Source organism: Plectropomus leopardus, chromosome 16, assembly GCF_008729295.1.
Source record: "Plectropomus leopardus isolate mb chromosome 16, YSFRI_Pleo_2.0, whole genome shotgun sequence".
NCBI lineage: Eukaryota > Metazoa > Chordata > Actinopteri > Perciformes > Serranidae > Plectropomus > Plectropomus leopardus.
The window spans coordinates 4,721,982-4,740,359 of NC_056478.1; the positions used below are offsets into that span (position 1 = coordinate 4,721,982).

At 42.5% G+C, this 18,378-nt stretch overlaps 1 protein-coding gene across 4 annotated transcripts in view; it reads right to left on the bottom strand.

Annotated features, from left to right (window-relative positions):
* ccdc85cb (coiled-coil domain containing 85C, b) overlaps positions 1 to 18,378 on the bottom strand; it is a 58,172-nt gene that overhangs the window by 13,893 nt on the left and 25,901 nt on the right. For 2 of the 4 annotated variants that reach the window (XM_042503293.1, XM_042503292.1), the window contains exons 2-3: positions 3,112 to 3,191; positions 1,028 to 1,069 (exon numbers count right to left, since the gene is read on the bottom strand). In XM_042503293.1, coding sequence (XP_042359227.1) covers positions 1,028 to 1,069; positions 3,112 to 3,191 — 122 coding nt within the window. The remainder of the gene's footprint in view (positions 1 to 1,027; positions 1,070 to 3,111; positions 3,192 to 18,378) is intronic. The other 2 variants (XM_042503295.1, XM_042503294.1) reach the window with 1 other exon arrangement.

Consider the following 18,378-nt stretch of genomic DNA (forward strand, 5'->3'; position numbering starts at 1 on the left):
TCGATTTAACTGCTTATGCACCTAAAGACTAGTTTTTTATCTTTTTATGTTTGTTTTATCCCCACTGATGGGATGCCATTTTCCTATATGATTTCTTATATTATTTTTTCTTTTATTCTTACATTAGAAAAAAACCCTCATCTCTTTATTACTTAAACTGCCTTTTGAGATCTGCCTGTTTTACCACTTTTATTCCTTTGCGTTTTTCTTGCTGTTCGCATTTTGTTCACGTCTGTAGACATTTCTCTATTTGGCATGTTTGTTGACATTTATTTTATTACTCTCCAAGTTCCTGCCTTGCTTTGTCTGTCGAAGCACTTTGTAAAAATCTGTTTTTAAAGGTGCTATATAAATACAGTTATTATTATTATTATTATTATTATTATTATTATTATTATTAGACTAGATATCATTTTGGAGGTATTAATGTATTGCACCACATCAGCAATATGGAGACACTGTTATAGTAATCTCTGTTAGACATTCATGTATTTAGATGTATGCATTTTTATACCACGATTTTATACTCTGTTTGTATTTATTGTATGTAATTTTTGTCTTTTATTTATATGGACCCTGAGTCTAAATTGAATTTTACCAATATATGGAAATTTAAGAATATAGAGTCATAATTGACCTTGTTTGCGGTTTGTCCTTTCAACAGTTTTATAGACTCGTCTTTCTGGACTAAAGGGGATTTTGTCACCGCCGTGCTGCAAGTGGCCACTGGGAAATATTTGCAAAGCTGCGCACCTGCTCTACATAACCATAACTAAACATTACCACAGAGTTGATTCAACACCTGTGTGAAAGTGTCATGAAACTCAACATTGTAGCATTCAATGTTACTGCAACTGAGAGCATTACATTGTTCAGGTGTTCCTTTTATTGTGTCCATCCCTTTGCATGTAAAGCAATGAGCTGAAAGCTGTGAAAAGTCCCACCACCAAACGAATAACAGAGAGAAAAGGCAGGAGAGGCTCAACCAGCAGAGGAGCCGACAGACAGTGATGTTTCAGAGAGTTACCTTTTTCGTCTGAATCTGTGATAAACTATACCGGCTATAAGCCTAGGGAGACAAAAACATGATAGTGCACATGTTCATTATTTGATTATTGAATATCAGGAACCATTATTGACAGTAGTGGTAGCAGATGTATTCTTCCAGGGCTCCACGCAAAAGATACTGTAAAAAAAAAAAAATGCATCCGAGGTACGTACCGAACTGTGATTTTTGTGTACCGTTACTTACATTCCTAGTAGTTATCATAACAGGCATCGCCACAGTGTTTTATATTTTGCAGTATTGGATGATTTTGTTGCTATAAAAGTTCTGTTACTGCAAAAATAAACTCATCCCAAACTCAAATCTAAAGAAAGAAAAACACATTATCACCTCAAAGTTGAACAAAGACTGTGAGTCGACTTCAGCGGGGTCGAATTATACGTCTTGACTGCTGTGAAACAACGTGTAGCACCTAATAGTAGCACTTAAGGACTAATTATGAGGATCATTTAGGTTTCGTATCAGTGAATCCAGCCTACACTCTCTGCCTACATATGAGTCCGCTGGGAGATAACTGGGAGAAGAGCTGTTTTTTTTTATTTTAAAGTGTAAAGGCTTTGATATGAACTGTGAAATTCGACTGTCTGCAGCCTGACTCGCATTCAAATGAACTGAACATCATGAAACAGAAAGATAACAAATGATACATAAAACAAAAATACAAATAATTAATGAGCCAGGTTCCAAAACTTCGTCTCCCAAAACATGACTTTTAATCAGAGGGATGAGGAAGGGCTCAGATCCTTTAGCTGAGTGAAAGTACCAATACCACACTGCAGTCGAACCCTTACTTAAGTAAAAATATGAAAGTGTAATTAGCAAAATGTACTTAAAGTATAACAAGACGTCAGGACATTTAGCAGGTATTTTTCTGGCGACAAAACCAGGTATTTGTTGGTGAGACGTTGGGACAACTAACAGCTGCTTGTCTGGTGACAAAATCTGGTTATTTTAACAAGACATGAAAACATTTTGCAGATGTTCTTCCGGTGATAAAAACAAGTATTTTTAACAAGACATCAGGACATTTAGCAGGCATTTCAGCGCCAATGAAAACCAGGCAGTTTTACAGGAAGTGGGGACAATAAAATAATGTTTTTCTGGCAACAAAACCAGGTATTTTGACCAAGACATCTCGACATTTAGCAAATGTTCTTCTGGTGTCAAAACCTGGTATTTTTAACAGGACACCGGGACATTTAGCAGATGTTTTTCTGGTGACAAAACCAGGTATTTTTTCAGTGAAATGTCAGATATTTAGCAGCTGTGTTTCTTGTAAAAAAACAAAAAAACAGGTATATTAACCCGAAACAAACAAACAAAAATCTTATTTTGAGAAGTAACTAGTAGCTAAAGCTGTCATGTAGATAAAATGGAGTAAAAAGTACAATACTCGTCCCTGAGATGGAGAAAAAGAAAGGTGCATTAAATGGAAATACTCAAGGACACTAGAAGAACCTCAAATTTGTACTCAAGTACTTGAGTAAAAATACTTAAGTAAATTGCACTACTGCTTTTAATTATATATTTGACCTTTAAATGTCACCACGATCATCTGTGTGTGTTTAACACACACCTCTGCAGAATGACATGTGAACCCCTCCTGAACCAGACGGAGACGTCCTCCCCCTCCTTCTCACACTCCCACCTGCACTCACTCAGCCCTCCTTCCTCCGAATTTGGGAAAAGTCAAAGCAAGGTTAACTGTAAGAGAAATGCTTTACTCTGTCACTGTCACTTAATGCCTCCTTTCTCCTCCTTTTTACCTCCTCTCATCTCTCCTCCGCTCCCACAGTTCGCCTCGGGGGCTAACATCACTGCTCGCTACTGAAGCTTACTGACTCCCCATGAATTAAACATGGATAAACATATTCTCCAACTAACAGGCAGGCTGTTGTGAGGGGGCGGCTTCACACGGGCACCACTCTATCTCATCGCAGCCGCCGATCACAGGTTTTGGGAAGTTGCACAAGAGGCGTAAGCTGAAATGGCCTTGGCTGAAATGCAGTGATTTAATGTACATTTTCTGTGTGTTTGTCGCTCACCTGTGAGAGGAGCTTATTGTTGTCGTCCTCCAGGATCCGCACTTTAGTCTCCAGCTGCCTGATGTAGTTGGAGGAGGAATCTAGAGCACAGACGGAGAAGAAAAGAAGGGAGGAGAAGTGATTAGCATTTCAAAGACCTCCAAAGGAAAAACAGGCAGGCACGACCACTGGAGCAAAAGGACCACATGGAGCTCGAGAGGCTGCTGTGCACTTCGAGAGGCTCAAGAACTCGTTCTCCAAATGAGCCTTTTCACATCACGATGAAAGTCTAAAATTAAAAATATGTGCAAAATCTTGTCTTGTTACTGAAACAGTGATCTTTCAAAGTGAAACTCCCTCGACAAAAACTAGCATTATGCAACTTACAAATATACACAGAGGATGTGCAAACTGCTCGTTATGAATTAGCATACTAAACAGATAGGGATTTGTGTTGACATGAATTTGGCGATTCTGACGATACAGGGTTTAGATTCAATATATTGAAATATATTAGATAGTGTAAGCAGGGCAATATACTTTGATGTGCTGTGATTCTCTGCATCTACTTTCAGGAAAACCTGTCAAAAAATAACATCATATGCATAAAAAAGTTAACTTTTTAAATGCAATCATTATATGCAGGAACTGTTTTTGCATTCATCACAGTTGCACTTACATTGTAGCGCTTCTTATTATGCAATAAAATAAATTACAGTTGCCAGCATCAGTCAAAGAAAAAATAAAATGATTGCAAGAGTCTTTAGGCAAACAAATTAAGAAAATAAAAAAAACAATATCTGCGAACCAGAAACTCAACTGTAGCTATGTTTTAATACAGCCCTTCTTGACCACACGTTTACATGTTTAGTTTAAGTATCAGCCGGTTCAGGACAATGAGAGTCCAGGATCACATTTTTTAGTCTACTCGGTCAAGTCATAAAAAACTGAAAAATGCCAATATCAATTCTCCAGAGTCAGTGTTATATCATCAAACTGTGTGTCACATTAATCCCTAAATTTAAGCCTGTTAGCTTTTAAGAAACGCCGATAACTACAAGTATTATTCTGTAAATCCATCCACCATGTGTAGCACCTTGTAAAAAGCCCTCATGTGCTATAAAAACTAGTCGTAGACTGATGTCAGGGGTCAAGCACCGAGCGTTCCCACCCAGATTAGCACTGCTTGACCTCACTTCTGACCTCACACTGGACTGGGGCCACCTCCCAGTTTGGCCCACATTCTGCCGCGCCACTCACTCATCGCGAAACACACATCAATGCAATATTTAAGATTCAACACTGTCTGTGCACCTGACAAACAATGTAACTGCAGCCTAATTGCTCTGCAGAGATTCCCTCAAGTATTCCTCCCTCACTAACATGAATCAACGCGGCTGAGTTCAAACCGGGGACAGGAGCCGTGTGCAGCGTGGAGGTGCAGTTTCACTCAGTAGGTGGCACAGAGCCTGTTATCTAAAAAGGCATGTTTAATTTACAGTGGGATCAAAGCCGAGGTGCGCACAGGAAGCCGGCAACGAGTCAGCACAGAGCTCACCACTGCGTACACAGCGTTATGTTATTTTGTTTTCTAAGTGGAAGTACAGAGAGGCAGAGAGTGGAGAGGGAGGTGTAACAGAGCCGGTGGGGCGGCTGCTGATGAATATGCTGCGGCGAGTTAAGATGCAGATGAGAAGCCACAAGGGTAGTTGGTTGTTGCATCAGAGAGGTAACTCTGATTTTAGTTTGTTTATAACTCACACTTACAAGTCTTACTGGCTTGTGTTATTCATGTGACCTACAGGAGGTGGTTTTGGTTTGCAACCAGGGGGCACTGTTCTGCAGACATACAGAACTGACCCTTTGAAACCTGAGCAGATTGGTTTGATTTCCTTCAAAAACATGGGAAGAAAGCAAGAAGAAACTTAACAAAACAATCACCAATCAAACTGCATGTCTTTGGACTGTGGGAGGAAGCAGGAGGATCTGGAGAAAACCCACGCTGACACAGGGGGAACATGCAAACTCCACACAGAAGGTGTGAACCTGCAGCCCTCTTGCTGTGAGGCCACAATGCTAACTTCTGCGCTGCTTATAGCCCTTTCTCACCAAAATTAGTGTGTGTACACGAGTTTAAAAAACCCCACTAAATTTGAGTGAGTGGCTTCATTCCCACTGCCACTGAACTCGATGCTGGAGAGCGAGTCAGCCTTTCTGTCAGCTGGCATGTGTGTGTGTGTGTGTGTGTGTGTGTGTGTGTGTCTGTGTATGTGTGTGTTTCTTTTTTTTTGTTTCCGTGTGACGTCAGGGACAGGCAGGAGAACAGGTAAACAGTAGGGAGCAGTAGGCTCTGAGGTCTTTGAAAACGTTTCCGTCCTTTCTTCTTTCAAATAGGTGCAGACTGATTTGGAACAATATTTTAGCACTGCTTAGGAGGAGATGGAGGGTAATTAGTGATGGAGCGTCACTGCGTCTCGCTGGTTAAGAAGCTGAAATTACTGCCTTCACCCGGGTGTTGTGTTCCCATCAATGCCGATTGGAGCCAGAGGTGATAAAAACCCGTGTGTGTCTACTGCAGAGTCTTTTGACCCTGGTGTGAATGCTGATTATATGCATTCCCATTGCATTAAAAAGCCAGATGTTAGCGGGTGATAGCGGGTTTTTTAGTCCAGTGGGAATGAGGCTTTAGATAGTAAATGCTGAACTAGAAGTAATTTTACAAAATCTCTGCCCTGTAAAACTGTAATTGTGAACCACAAATGTTGTGAGTTGCACTGGACCACATCAGCCCTTTAGGAGGCTCATGAAGCCCAAGACTGTTGGACCTGGTTCCCTTGAACCCCAGGTAACCTATTAAACTAAAAGCCTGATTAGTGAGAGAGAGACCTAAGACCTGGCTCGGCTCAGGCCTTAAGTGTTGATGTTTTTGCTATGGACGAAGCTTTATCCGTGAGGATTCATTCACTGTAAGCAAGCAACAAACAAAAAGCTCCCAAGTTCACATATTACTAACATTTGCAAGTCGTACTGGTGCTCCGTGGTTGCAAAATGTGACTAAATAGTCACGATCAGAGCTCTGCAACCACAAACAAGCCTCACCTGCTCACACTACCGCCACAACCACTCATTAAGTGTGACTGTTACTGCCGTTAAACTTGATTTATTTTCTGTAAGCTGGAAACAAACTTACAGCTCTCCAGTTCATATATTAATAATATTTGCAAGTCATAGTGGTGCTCCACAGTCGCAAAATGCGACTAAATAGTCAAGGTCTGAAGCTCTGCAAAAGCCCTGCTGTGTGTGTGTGTGTGTGTGTGTGTGTGTGTGTCTGTGAGAGGCGGAGAAAGAGAAGAAGAAAAGTAGAAGAGAGCAAGAGAACCTAAATGCTGGTGGCTTATAAAAACGTGACAATTTATACTCAATGTCTGAGATATTGTCATATTTATAAATCACACATGGAACAATACCTCGAGTGTATTCAATATAGCGCCCACCCCTAGATGGGTTGAGTCTTGAATTTGAGAACAAACAAAAAAAATGATTCTGCTACTAATTCCAAAATCTAATTACAAGTTCAAAACCAGTCCTTCTCCAGAGACCTGACAGTAAACGGGTGAATGATAGTCGCCCCAGCAGGGCCTGCTGGGCTCTCTCTGTCGACTATTCACGAGGGGCCGATGCAGACGGTGCTGTCAGATGTCCGGTTAGACGACAGTTAGAGGAGGAGGCTGCAGCGACCAGAGCTGGTAATCCTCTCTTCCTGCCTTGTGACCCCTCTAATCTGGACTCATCTGCTGAACTGACCTGCGGCCAGATCTCAAGCCGATTAGGATGAAGGTTCCTCAGCCTTCAGTCGCCACCAGCAAACAACAAAGAGAGAAGCCTCAGATACCAAGAGAGAAAAGGGTCGAGGACTTCAAAATAAATGTTTTATTTTTCTCAGTGTGTATTTGGAGATTGAGATCTCGCCGTCAGTAATCCAATAAACTCAGAGTCTCTCGGGCTTAATGTGATCTCAGAATAAAAAATTAAACCAAAATCAAGATAAGCAATCGAAGATAAATATTGATCTTTAGCTCAGGCAAATTCAATCTGCCTGAAGTGAGGAATCCCACTGTCACGAGTCTTCACACTCCACCCCCCCGTCTGTAAGCATTTGATGTGTTTGAGGGGGTTAAATCTCGGAGCGCATCACTTGGGCATCACACATGACATGATTAAGAGCTCCTGCTTAAATATGTGCAGATCTGCCGTGGGAACATTCACACAACACGCACAAAACGCCTCACACACGCACGCACGCACGCACGCACGCACAGAGCCGCGGGGATCTGCAGGGAGAATCCAGCCGTCACCCTGTCTTTAACACCCGGCTCCAGAGAGTCATCCTGGTGGGAGAGGGGTCAGGCAATTAAACTGTTCCCTGGCTCCCCTGCCACTCCTCCATCCTTTTATCCCCTCCATCCCTCCAGCTCTGCACACACTCCTCCTCCACGAGACAGCAGGAAAAAAGCTACAGATCATACACAGCCGAGCCAAAATAATTACCCTGCAAAGCTCAGACTCTTTTGTATACAACAAGCACCCTGGGAGAGGCCGTTATTACTTATGCATAACCTGAGCGCGATCTCTTAAGAGCTGATAAAGTGAGTACAAGGCGCTGTGAAGTGTCCGTCTAAGCAGAGACAGAGACGTGAAGAGACGGGGGAACCTTGTCCTTACGAGGCATACGTGAGCTATTTTTACCTCTGCACAAGTGTTGTTTACCCAATGAACTGAGCAGATGTATCTTTATGAGTGTGTGTGTGCGTGTGTGTGCACGCACAGGACAAAAGGTGACGCAGATAGTGGCGCGAGTCCGTCCCCCTCTCTGCACGTCACTTTGCATCACGTCAGTGCCGCTGTGACCCACTTCCAGCGGCCACTCCCTCCTCAACTCTGCTCCCCTGTCTCCCCCGCTCTCCGTTTTATTGTCTGCTTTAACTTCTCCGTCCATTGTTTTTCTTTTCCGCTCCTAAAAAGTGCACAGCTGTTTGGTCAGATTAGCTTTTTTTGGGTGGCGGGGGGGTTGTTTCTTTTTATTTATACCTGAAAACAGAAAGCCAAGCTCCTTAAAACTTGGTGCCATCCTCTAAAGGTTGTGACCTCGACTGGTTCTTCTTTGCGTCCCACTGTGCTCCAAACATCCCCATCTGCTCCCACAGCTCATTCTGCCTCTGCTCTTTACCACAGTTACATAGCATCATATTGTTTTTCGGATAGTTGAACAACTACTTGCAATGAAGCAAAAATGCAAATGAAAACATATGTAGATTATAAGAGTTCTCACATGCAGGGGTATTTTTGGGGTTTTGGGGTTTTTCCCAAAAACAAATATCCAGTCCACACATAAAAATCTAAAATCTTCAAATTTAATTGCAAAACCACAATTCAGTCCCTCTTGTTTTTCACAGGCTGTTTTGGGAAATGTTGCGGCCCAAAGTGCCTGATTTAAGCACAAATTGCAGAAATAGCTGCAATGTTGTCTCAGATTCGGAGCATATTAACATGAGCATTCAGTGTTTCCCGCATGCAGACAGCTGATCGCCGAAGATGAGCAGTTTCTGCCGTTTGATGCAGCGCTGGACAACCTTCGATGAGCTTCTCCCCTCCTGCGCTCTCTGCCTTGTTAGCTCGAGCTAACACAGCCGCAGCAACAAACATCCAACTCAACAATCTCACACTGACATGAAACAGCTTCACTATGTCACTAAACCATTAACGACCCTCATGTAACAACATCTTAAATACTCACATTTGCGGTAAAGTTGCAGTGATGGGACAAAATTGTAAGGCTGCTGTCTCCAGTGCTGTTTGCATGAAATGCAATACATCCAAGACTGCCAAATACACAGAATCAACACTGAAGATGTTTGATGGTAGTAAAATTAACAGTCAGCAGTCAGCAGTCAGCATGCCAATGACACGCTCCATCAAAACTTGTGACATTTGTATCATTGTGCTGTTGATCAAACTCAAAATTTATGAGTGGTCTCTTACTGTGACAATCCACACGCCTGTAAGGCTGATAAATTATCTTGGAAGCTATAAGGACGATATTACTAAAATGGAAAGAACTACTGCCGCCCGTCGTTATCGGCCGCAAACCTCGTATCTCCACATTTCACTATGTTCTTTTTTTTTCGTAAGTTAGTTCCATTGGTCCCCGTCTACATCTATCAGTGGGTTTTACCATTTCACAACCAATGAAATGTATTTTAATAAGCTTGTGACTAAACTTCCTATCGTCATTGGATCCTTTTAAAAACACAGCGTTTTGTCTAATTTCTGAAAAATAGCAATTTTGGAAACAGGAGTTTGCACCCAACAGCAGTGACACTGAATGAGAGAGGTCATGTTTTATATCCAACTAAAGAAGATTCGATATACTATAAAGGGGTCAATCAGAAATTCTTTGATGTTTGGCAGCCTTTCTTAACTCACTTTGAAACTCTAAATGCAGATAAAGTTATTTTTAGGGTGTAATATGTGAATGTATGTGTATTTATGTATTCATTCTTAACTTTCTGGATATTGTGTTCAGGTTTTTGTGATGACCGATAAGGAGGGGAAAGGGAAGTCAAAAACTTTCCATCTCTTTCTTACATTTCTAGTCTGCCTTTCCATCTCTACATTAGTTCTCTCTCTCAGTCGCGCCCTCTCTCCATATGTTTCCCAGTATGAAGCGGTGGGTGGGGCTGACTTTACTGGAGGTCACTGCAGGCCGCTCTTTTAGGAGCAAACTGGGAAAACAGGCGTCAAAGCACAGAGCCGGGCCTGCTGGTAAAGAGGTGCTGCAAGAATTAGGATGGCTAGTGTTAAAATTAGACTGCACGTGTACAAATGCACAGATGATACTGACGGGAACGTTATAATTAGAGCAAAAACCAGCCTCCGCGCTGTTGACACCAAGGTCTTCACTACATCAAAGTAGCTTTGGTAAAAGTGTACGGTTATAAAGGAGCAGGCTTCCCTTCTGTTTTCAAGTCAGATCCCACGGCCCATAGAAGCCTGCAGTGCATTGAAATCACTCTGCTTTTATTATTCCTGGCTCGGCTCCGGCTTTCATCTCCTATTCACAGCTGCATCGCAGTGTTTTAGCACAGAGACATGGATATTCTCTCAGCGGTGTGTGTGTGTGTGTGTGTGTGTAGAATGAACGAGTGCTCATGTGCAGCATTCGGAATATCGGGAATTCATGTGGGTTACATGGGTGTTTAAGCTCACTGTGTGTGTGTGTGTGTGTGTGTGTGTGGGAGGGTTTGTGCGAGAAAGGGGATTTTTTAAACCCATCTGTGATTACACTGTATATGCATGCGTGTGTGTATATGTGTGTGTGTGTGTGTGTGTGCTCGAGGCGGGAGGTTGGGTCAATTACCTCAAGATGTTGAAGAAAGAGCAGAAACAGTCTAAACAGTCTCTCTCTCCGTTCTCGGCACCAACACCCAAATCAGAGTACAGCGGACTGCATGAAATCTGACCCCGGCAGCGACAGAAAGTCTGATTTATCACAGAAAAGCATCTTCATTCACCAGCAACTTCGACAACTTCCTGAAAAATCTGATTTTGACTGAGGCTCACATTAAAAACTAAAAAAAAAGGAGGGAAAGGGGAAAACTGAGGCGAGAGGGATGTGAAGAAAGAAAAAGAAACAAAGACGGAAAGAGGCACCGCTGCCTACAGCCAGAACGCTGGTGAGCAGCATCTGAGGCCTGCAACTCAAAGTTTCTTTCATTACTGATTGACCTGTTGATTATTTTTAGGATAACTTAGCATGTAAAACATTTAAAAAGTGAAAAATGCCCATCACTACCAACTACCCAGTGCCAGAGATGATTAATGCTGCTGGTTTCGTCTGACCAACAGTCCAAATCCCAAAGATACTAAATTTACAGCAAAAGTTTAGTAATTGTGATAAATGACTGAAATGATTGGTTATCATATTAACTGTAGATCAATTTTCGGTCAACTGGTGCTTCACTAGAAGTCCAAGCACCTCTGTGTTTCTTTCTGCACAGGCAGGTGTCCTTTTATGGTTTGTCATTACAAAATTAACCGCCACCCACTGGCCTGGCGTGTATATTACAGCGTTTTCAGTTGTATTTGCAGATCCGTGTACACGAGGATCATTTTCATAATGTTATCATATTAAAACAGATTCTTTTTGAAAACAAAATTAAAGACTTTTAAATAACTTGACCAAAACTAGCATCCAGGACCAGCTTCCACGAGGCCATGAACGGGGAAAACATCTCAAGATACTTTGATCAGCTGTGCTCTTTGACTTTGGAAGTGATGCTTGCTACTGTAAGTGTAAAAAGCCATGCATGCTGACATTTGCATCAGCATTACAGCAGCAAAACAAAGCTGTCTAAACCATTCCTCACACATTTTAGGCTTTGGAGAGGTGATGAAGAGACACCACCCTACGAACTCTGTAGATACAAGCGTCTCTCTGACTACAGCTCCATGCACGCTGCATCAGCATGTGCAGAAATCAAAGCAGGCCTGCCGTGCCAGACGCTGCTCGGCTGTAGAGCATGATAGGGAAATTGCTGTTTGGGGCAGGAGTTTAGCTTAACGGTCAGTTAATTAATCCACTAGCTGTCTCAGCTCGTTTTTTTTACCAGAGCAGGCTGCACACACCAACAAAGAAGAGCTGATGATGTGAGTCTGTACATACGTGTAGGCAGGTTTGTGTTCTGTATTACATGTCTGTGTACTGCACCTACGCACTCGCATCTGTACCTGCAGTTCTTCTTGTATGTCTGTATGAACTGTATGTGTGTGTGCATGAATGTGCGAAACCAGCGCGTGTGTGTGTGTGTGTGTGTGTGTGTGTGAGAGTTTGCCTTCTCTGCTTGGCTGCCCAGCGCTCGGTCATAGCCAGGGCAATCCGACCAGAGGAACAGAGACGAACAAGTTAAGTGGGCACCCATGCTGCATTAATGAGGGGGATGGCAGAACCTGGCAACCCGAGCACGTAAACCACAGGCCCCTGGAAGGGCTTCAAAGGCTCCACTGGCTCATCAGCTGGCGGGGAGCTAACCCCATCTGACAAGACATGGCACCCGCTCTGAGGGAGAGAGAGCGCCTCACCTCCCCACGCACACTCTGCTGTGTGTGTGTGTGTGTGTGTGTGCGTGTGTGTGTGTGTGTGTGTGTGTGTGTGTGTGTGTGTGTGTGTGTGTGTGGGTGAGTGTGCTCCACAGAAAGCATGACATGTTTTTTCATGTGAATGTTTCTTAGTGTGTGTATGTGTTTTACTTCTCTGCTTGAAGAGAGAAACCCATGTTGAGTGACTGGTGTGAAAGTTAAAGTGCCAAATGGATTACGCTTCAAAAGGACGACTCCTGCGCATCAACAACTCTTAAACATTGACCAGGTGAAATCAGCTTTTTAATCATTTGCCGCCTGTCACTGGCGAGGCCGAGCAGGGCTTACTAACAGGCAGCGACAGCTCAGCCGGGTTTAACTCAGCACTGAATGCAGTTTCTCACAGAAGTGAAGAAACACAGCATCTGAGGAATCATGTGGAGAAGAGATTTTGCCTTAAGGAGACTTAAATATCTGGTGCACCTTTGTGCTTCATAGCTTGGTGTTTTGTTTGGTCCCTCAGTGGAAACGAGACGGTGAGAGGACCGCGGACTTTGACCAGATGCAGAAACTGAATAAACAAGCTGCATGTTCACTGTTACAGAGAAATACTTTGACAAAGATGCTTTTGTCTCCACTGAAAAAAACACACATTTATTAATTTGTAACAAAAAAGTGAACTTTCCAGAGTTGGATTAATCTAAAAAAGAAGCTACAGATCGATAGACAAATGATATTCAACCAACTAAGGATGATGTGGGTATAGAGGCTACCTGGGGTGCAGTTTTATCAGAACTGATGAGGCAGCAAATGCACCTGAGAGAGTTTTAATCTGCCAATAAATGCCAAAAGAAGAACAAGAAGGCTTACTAGAAAGTAACAACAACACGTGGAAGATGCAACAAGTGCAGCAGCTTCTCCCGAAACCAGCGTATTCTGTGAATTCTTTGCAATTGTAGTGCAACATATTTACACTCTGTTACAAACAGCAGCAGCGTGAGGAGGCGCTGAGCGTCTATTAAGCACTAAGTGCTGCACATTCTGCAACTTTTTTTGGTTGTGGAAAGTTAAAAAATGTTCAACTTTGGGTTACACCCTGCAGCCGCTTGTCACTGTCACTTTTCACACAGACATCCAAACACAGTGCGAGACAAACAGTCAACCACGAAGACCAACCGACCAGCTGATCATTTGTAGAACAATTAAACAATGGGAGCGTGACACTAAACAAGATTTTGTAGCTTTTCCAAAACAGTTTGTCAATAATTTTCACTAATTCTATTACTTTTCCAGGCCTGGAAAATGTGATTGCGAAATTCCATGATTTGACTGTGGGAACCCTGATGCCATCAACCCACCCTGACTCCCACCTCTAATTAATGAGGAGAAACGTTATATAATCTCTGTTTAATACAGTTTTTGGTAGCATGTCAAAGATTGTGTCACAATTGTCTTTTACCACATTGAAAAGACTTAAGTTGATTTTAACTTGCAAAAAAAGTTAATATTTATTTATTTATTTATTCATTTTTTACAGTTGAAATTCAAGTTTTTAAATTAGGTCTGGACCCAGACCTGCTGCTGTGGTTCGCGTCAAGCTTAATGAACTATGCAGCGAGTGTAGGGATGGGCGGTGTTTTTGGGTCTTGATCGTAGCACTAGTCCAGCTTTCCAAACGCACAGCAAGTACTCGGATACAGTTTCACACACAGATATCCTTCTTCAATCATACTGCATTCTGCCAGTTGGAAACATCCTCCATTTATCCAGAATATTTAGGAGTAAACAGATTACGGAACAACTCGTTTCCTCCTCTCTGCCTCCGCACTGACCCTCATTTCCTCTCATGTTTCCAACATAAATCAATCTGACTACGAGGATAAAACACAGGCAAGCTAATGAAGAATCACTGTCGACTTAAATCTAATTACCCACAATAACCACAGCATGTTGTGTATGTAATTACACCCACTGCAGTCAGTCAAAGTTGTTTACAGGTCAGCTGGGGCTCTTTAATGTACCAAAGGTTGTTATTGAGTGGAAACTGAAGACCGGAGTGAATCTCTCATTGATCGGTGTGTCGGCCTCCTCAGTGGGGAGAAAGAGAGAGAACTGGTTTATTTATAAGTGTTTAGTCAGACAGTCACACGGACGTGCATCTCGCTGCTGTCATACATCCTGTCCAGCAAAGTGATGCGCGCCCCCCCGTCTCCTCGGCTCGCCGTCTCCACCCTGTGCAGGGTCAGCGGACGCCTTCACGCGCCCGCAGCGGTGTGCAGCTGGCTGAAGATGTGTCTCTGATTACGTGTTAATATGCGGACGTGGTTTATAAAAAACACTCATTATGTGTCGGGGTTTATGATCATTTTGAGTGACAAAAGTTAAAAATATGAATTACTTGAACAAAACAAACATTAGTGCTACAGTTTGTTTGCGTTTATGATCGGGCCGCTTGTAAAGCTGGTGCCCTCTGCCCTTAATCTCTTGATTAGGCTAGAAGAATGGCAATCTGGCAGCCAGTTGGGTTTAATCCCATGAAATCAAAGCTGTGGGCTTATATTTGGTCCACACCCTTAATTACTGTCCGTGTGTGCGTGTGGTGGCTATTTACTGTGAAACAAAGAGGAGAAGATTAGTGACATTTAGAGATGAATCGACTGCAGGCTATTGTTTGTCTGCTGGAAACAAGTCCTTTATGTTATGTTGCAGATGACCTTTTTTAATCATCTTTCACCTCTGTGTTCAGCATGCCGGTAAAGTCTGAATATGATGTATTAAAAATGTATTTGTTTCTGGGTAAAAACTGTCAATACAGTGCATAAGGTCAGCACTAAAAAAACAAGAAGAAATCAATAAAATGAGGGGAAAATTACTTAAAATAAGAAATGGAAATAAATTTTCACTTGCAAAGATTTTTTAAAACACGTAAAAATACCCAGACTCAAGAACACACAGATACATCAAAACTGGTACCAAACAAAAGAGTACAGTTACATGACATGGTCTGCTCTTAAAATGTGCACTAAAGCACCGATTTATCGGCTGATACTAACACTGATGTTTGCAATCAGCCTATTAGCAAATAAGAAGACATTCACCGATGGAAGATGTTTTTCAGTTCACTTTTATAGTAGAGATTACTTTGTTTCCCTGGCACACAAGAGAGAATAAATAACAACAAAAACAAAATAAATAACAACAACATCAGTACTGACAATCAGCTAAATTGATATTTCATCTCAGTTAGCGACTGTTCATTATTTATGAGAAACAGGGGCGGCATGAGGAGGGCTGACAAAACCTATCAGCAGGTTTGAAAGGCATGATCTTTAAAAAAAAAAAAAAAAAAAAGAAAATCACCAAAATTGCACCTTCTATCATAGCCAGAAACAGTAAAAAGAGAAATTATCATCAGATTTTCACATTTACACGGGGCCTTGAACACATCATTTGCAATAAACACTCGTGTCAGAAAATATAAAGAAATCTGAGCTAAATAATGTGATTTAATCAAAAATCACTTTAATCTACATGTATCATTTAAAGTTTCGGGAAAATAAAATGGTCATTTATGATGGAGGGAGGGTCATGAGTTTTCCCCCAGCCTGTGACGGAGGCCTAAACAAAAAGATTAGAAACTCTGTGGAGGATCAAGAAACAGAAAACAAACAAACACCACAGCTACCCTCAATAAACAGTGAACAGTCCCTTAAATTTTTACGTTTTGCAGTGATTGGAGTCCACGAAAGCCATGTGTTACGCGTGTATTAAGACTTTCTAGAGCGCTGAGTGTCTTCTGTTCAGTAATTTTTCATTCCAAGACGACACAAAAAGCTTTCTGCTACGTCACGCTCAGAGACGCTCGTGGCCCCTGACACTGAGAGTCAGGGGTCACAACTGTTGACTGATTTAAGGACGGGGCTCCACATTCCTCTGGCTCAGTGAACCAGGTGGGATTTTCTGCCTGCGTAGAAGAACACGGAGGCAAATGACTGGAATTACAGCGCTGCAGCGTTGATCCTTTATTTGCTTTAAACACACAAACCTGCACAGGCCTTTTGTTTCAACGACAGTCTCACACAGCTGTTTAGACGGCACGAGCTGTTGTGGTGATTACTCGTCTTTAACAAGCAGGAATTAAGATTATTTACTTGGAAAATTTGAACTAAAACAGCAATTTGACTCGACACGTACACACACATGTTGCCTGTGCGCGTCTGGATGTCATCAACACGATACCCCACAGTGCCCATGAAAGGCTTTGCAGAAGAGGCTTAAGAGATGGCTGGCTTTACCTCGCACAACCCAGAACCCACCGCGGCGTGTAAACAAACACCAGAGGGCATTGTGGGTAGAGAACGTCCTCCCGGAGCCCATGGCCCTCTTTAACCTCATTCCTCTCCCCGTTACCACGGTTTCACCACCGCAAACCCCATGGCAACCCCATTTGCATAAATCTGCATACCTCCCCGCTCCTTTAACAGCCCGTCTGACTGACTGCTGAGCTGGCAAACGTGGTGCTTATGTAAGCAGAGTCGAGCAGTTAGACGGTAAATACAGAGAGCGTTCCTCCGATAAGTATAACCCTGAAACCCCGTTATTATTATCGGACTCTGAGAATCTCATCTGCAAAACGGGGCTTCTTCCAGTCCGCAGAAAATAACCTTTTCTTTCCAGTGACATCATCTGGTGGTTTCATTACTGTTTACATGAATAATAACCGACTCTGATTTCATTCTGATGCAAATCAGAGAGAAAAGGAGCGCAGGCAAGATTCAACTCGTGAACTCTGCTGTTTAATCGCTGTGTTGACAACTTCTATCAAATCTGGTGTTTTGGTCGACTTTATGTCAAAACAAACTTGTGACAACATGCACTCTATCCCAAAAATTACTCTAGTAAGAATAAACCTTTATTAAAATCTAAATATTAAGATTTAGGGGGATAAAGTTGTGTCTAGAAGAGAAGACTGCAGATTGTAACCAGCTGAATTATGCACAGAGGTCTCTTCCTCCCCCAAAAAAAACCCAAACAGACCAGGTGATTAAAACTGGTAAAAACACTGAATAAAGCAGTTTCATGTTACAAATCAGTGTTTCCTCTAATCCCTTTTTACACAGAGACTGTGCTTTAGGGCCGCTATGATGTCCCTTCTCTACGCCGCCTTTGCATGTTTACACAGAACCAAACAACGGCCGATCCTGTGTGTGATTTTAGACAGCAGGCCAGAAGCAAAAGAGGCGTGATCGGCGTGACGTAACACAGCGGCGTCGGCCTCTACTGTGACACATAACATACGTGTCTGCAGCGCTTTCTAAGCAATAATGATGACTACGGCTGGGCGATATGGAAAAAGATTTAAAATCTCCCACGGAGGGTTGCACACATAACATGTCGTCCAAACACAACACCGTATAATCCCAACCTGCCAGCTGCCCCTTTAACACAGACCTCAGTTTAGTGCTGTTCTGTTATCACCTTTGTTGTTGGCTAACAGGTGAGACAACTCTGTCCCCTCTTTCCACAGCTGCATCTTTTATACAAGGGGTCTTCAATGTTTTTCAGACCAAAACCTCTTAGCTGAAAGTTGCATATTAAATTGGGCGAATGAAGGTTGCAGAAGGCCATATCAGCATCAGGCTGCAGTCTTGACCTGGTTTTATACAGAATGGTAAAGTGGCATAATGGATATTCTTCTGCCTTTACAGGCAGAGTAAAAGGGGCTCTTTGCTGTTTTGCCTGTTGCAGACGGGCTTTTCAGCCATTCAAAAAAAAGTTTTTTTCAGTGTTGCTCGTCACGATGGAGCCGCCAACTACAGTGGTCAATACGAAAACATAATCTAGAACCAGTGTTTGGTATGTCCGTTCTGGGCTACTGTAGAAACATGGCGATGCAACATGGCAGACTCACATTAGAGGACCCACTTCCTATGTAGATACATACATTTATTTTCAGGTGATTATACACTAAAGAAAACATACTTATTACACTTTAATCAATTTCTGCCAAAATATCCCCGAGTCCTACACACTGGACCTTTAAATAAGTGCATTTTCTGTGGTGAGATTTCTGAAAGCAAGAGCACAAAGCTCTCCAATGAAACGACTCACTGAAACAAAACCTCATCCGTCCACTGTCATCTGGAGCTTTCC